This window comes from Gavialis gangeticus, unplaced genomic scaffold (assembly GCF_001723915.1).
Source record: "Gavialis gangeticus isolate Ggan-Ray unplaced genomic scaffold, GavGan_comp1, whole genome shotgun sequence".
NCBI lineage: Eukaryota > Metazoa > Chordata > Crocodylia > Gavialidae > Gavialis > Gavialis gangeticus.
In genome coordinates this window covers 19,101,199-19,103,495 of record NW_017728997.1, presented here as the reverse complement: position 1 = coordinate 19,103,495, position 2,297 = coordinate 19,101,199, and the positions used below count along the sequence as shown (strand labels likewise).

The window sequence follows — 2,297 nt, the reverse complement described above, 5'->3', positions numbered from 1 at the left end:
TTGCTCTCCCGCAGGGATCCGCACGCTGGCTGCCTGCAGCCCGTGCCTCGCAGCCACAATCCCCTTGTGCATCCGCGATTGCGGCCATGTTTAGACCTTGTCCCTCAACGGGGAAGAGGGAGTCCAGGCCTGGTCCTGTGCTCCTGGACTCTAGTGAGGGCTGGAGCTGGAGTCCTGTTAAAATCGCATGTAGCACTGCTGACAAGTTGCTGCTGCTGCACCTCTTTGCCCCTGAGTTCCATCTGCGGTGGTGCTCGATTGAAGTGGGGCTGCCTGGCTGTAGCGAGTCTCTTGCAGCCATTCAGGGTTGAAGCTGTGGGATCACTTCCTTCTTCTGTAGCTGTTTTCTGCTCAGCACCTGTTGCTATAGCTCATACAAGGCTCTGTCTGTGTCCCCCTTTTCTCCTCTTCGTATATCACTAGCCCAAGACTCCCAAAGTTCAGTGCTCTGGCAGCTGTGGTTTGAACTCTGTTGCTATACTGGACCTCATGACCGCGCCAGTGGTTGGAGGTTTAATGTCTAAATGTGTTTATCGTTTGCCAGGCTAATTAGAAACAGGACTAAACTCATCAGAGAAATAGTTCTCGTAGTAAGGCAGGATAAGTCAGCAGTTCAAATGAATCATACCCTTGAACTCAGTACCCTTGAGCTCTCAAGTGGATTTTTTGCTGTTTTTCTCCTTGCCCTCACTGTCTTCCTGTTCTCCAGGTTTCTTTTTCTCTCTTCACCTCACATGCATGTCCTCCTCACACAGGCTGCTGCTGGTGTCCCCTTGTTTCCAGACCTCCTTTTCCTCTCTCTTGGAATCTTCTTGCTGCTGTTTTCTCTCCCCTCTCCTGTTGGCGGTCTGAAAACTCTGTTCAGACCTATCACAGTTAACCAGGGGCTGACTACTACTTAAAGAAATATGGTACCTTAACACTATAGCTCCTGCCTTGCAAGGCTTCAGGGTATGCGCGCTTACCTGGTAGGGCTCCACTCTGTGTGTGGTTTGCTACTGACTATGCTCATGTTCTTGTACAGTATAACCATTAAAGTATTCAAATTTCTCTTTGTTAAGGAATCCTGAGGACCTTGCAATATGAATAATTCCCTGGAGAACACCATTTCCTTTGAAGAATACATCCGTGTGAAGGCGCGAACAATCCCTCAGCACAGGATGAAGGAGTTCCTGGACTCCCTTGCTTCCAAGGGGCCTGAAGCTCTACAGGAGTTCCAGCAGACAGCCACTACCACGATGGTATATCAGCAGGGTGGCAACTGCATTTACACGGACAGCACAGAAGTAGCTGGGTCTTTGCTTGAACTTGCTTGTCCTGTTACAACCAGTGTCCAGCAGCAAACCCAGCAAGAGCAGCAGATACAGGTTCAGCAGCCACAGCAGGTCCAGGTAAGTGTCTCGGTCATCCCTTTCATTGTATGCATCCAGCAGTAGGCTGGCATTGCAGGAGCCTGTGCATCTAGAGCCACAGCTTAAACCAGTCCAGTCTTTTAAACCCCTGCTATTCGGATGCCAAGTATTGTGTGCCAGTCTTATTTCTCTTTCCTGTAAGAAGCTTGTTTGTGTCTTCATGAAGTTGCGCCCTGGGGCCCTGCTCCAGGAGAAGCTGTGGATGTAGTGGTATAACCCTTTGGAGAAATAGTAGTGGTTTTGGCATGTGGATTCTACAGGAAGCAGCTATAAATACCCCAGGTCCCTCTGCTCTCTGCTCATTTCTGTGTGTTCATTGGAGTGGTTACAGAACCAAGCGTGTGTCTCTCTCCCCATTGATAATTGTCAAGAAATCATTCCTAGAGACAAAGGATTCACCTGAGACATCTTCGCTTTGTAGCTCCTTGATTTGGTTTGAAATCTTCCTGGTTTTGGGGTCACTTTGGACCCAAGGTGGTAAGATCAGTCTAAGAAAATGTCCTTGGGCATTCGTCTTGCTCTGTTTTTGTTTTTTGTTTTTTTCCCCCTTGTTCCCCCCCCCCCCCCCCCCCCCCCTCTCCCCCCCCCGCCCCCCCTTCTCCCATCCCCCTGCCACCACTGGGTTGGCCCAGAACCGTTGCTCCACCCCAGAACCGCAGCAAGCCAGCTTCTCCCCACCCTCAGGCCCGGTCCTTCCCCACACCCCCACATAGAACCTTAGCCCTCTCCTCCCTCCCTCCCCCCACCACCACAACGGAGAAGGGGGAGTGGGCCCAGACCCCAAGCAGCAGGAAGGAAGGGGGAGCAGGCCTGACATGGGGCTTGACGGGCAATTGGCTAATGGGTGTATGTATGTATGTATTGTATGCAAAGGAATTTTCATAG

General features: G+C 51.0%; 1 protein-coding gene across 1 annotated transcript in view; it reads left to right on the top strand.

The window, feature by feature from the left end:
- The first annotated feature begins 1,038 nt into the window (after window positions 1–1,038).
- QRICH1 (glutamine rich 1) overlaps window positions 1,039–2,297 on the top strand; it is a 32,392-nt gene continuing 31,133 nt past the window's right edge. Inside the window, exon 1 of the mRNA XM_019504879.1 lies at window positions 1,039–1,391. Coding sequence (XP_019360424.1) covers window positions 1,083–1,391 — 309 coding nt within the window. The 5' untranslated portion in view covers window positions 1,039–1,082. The remainder of the gene's footprint in view (window positions 1,392–2,297) is intronic.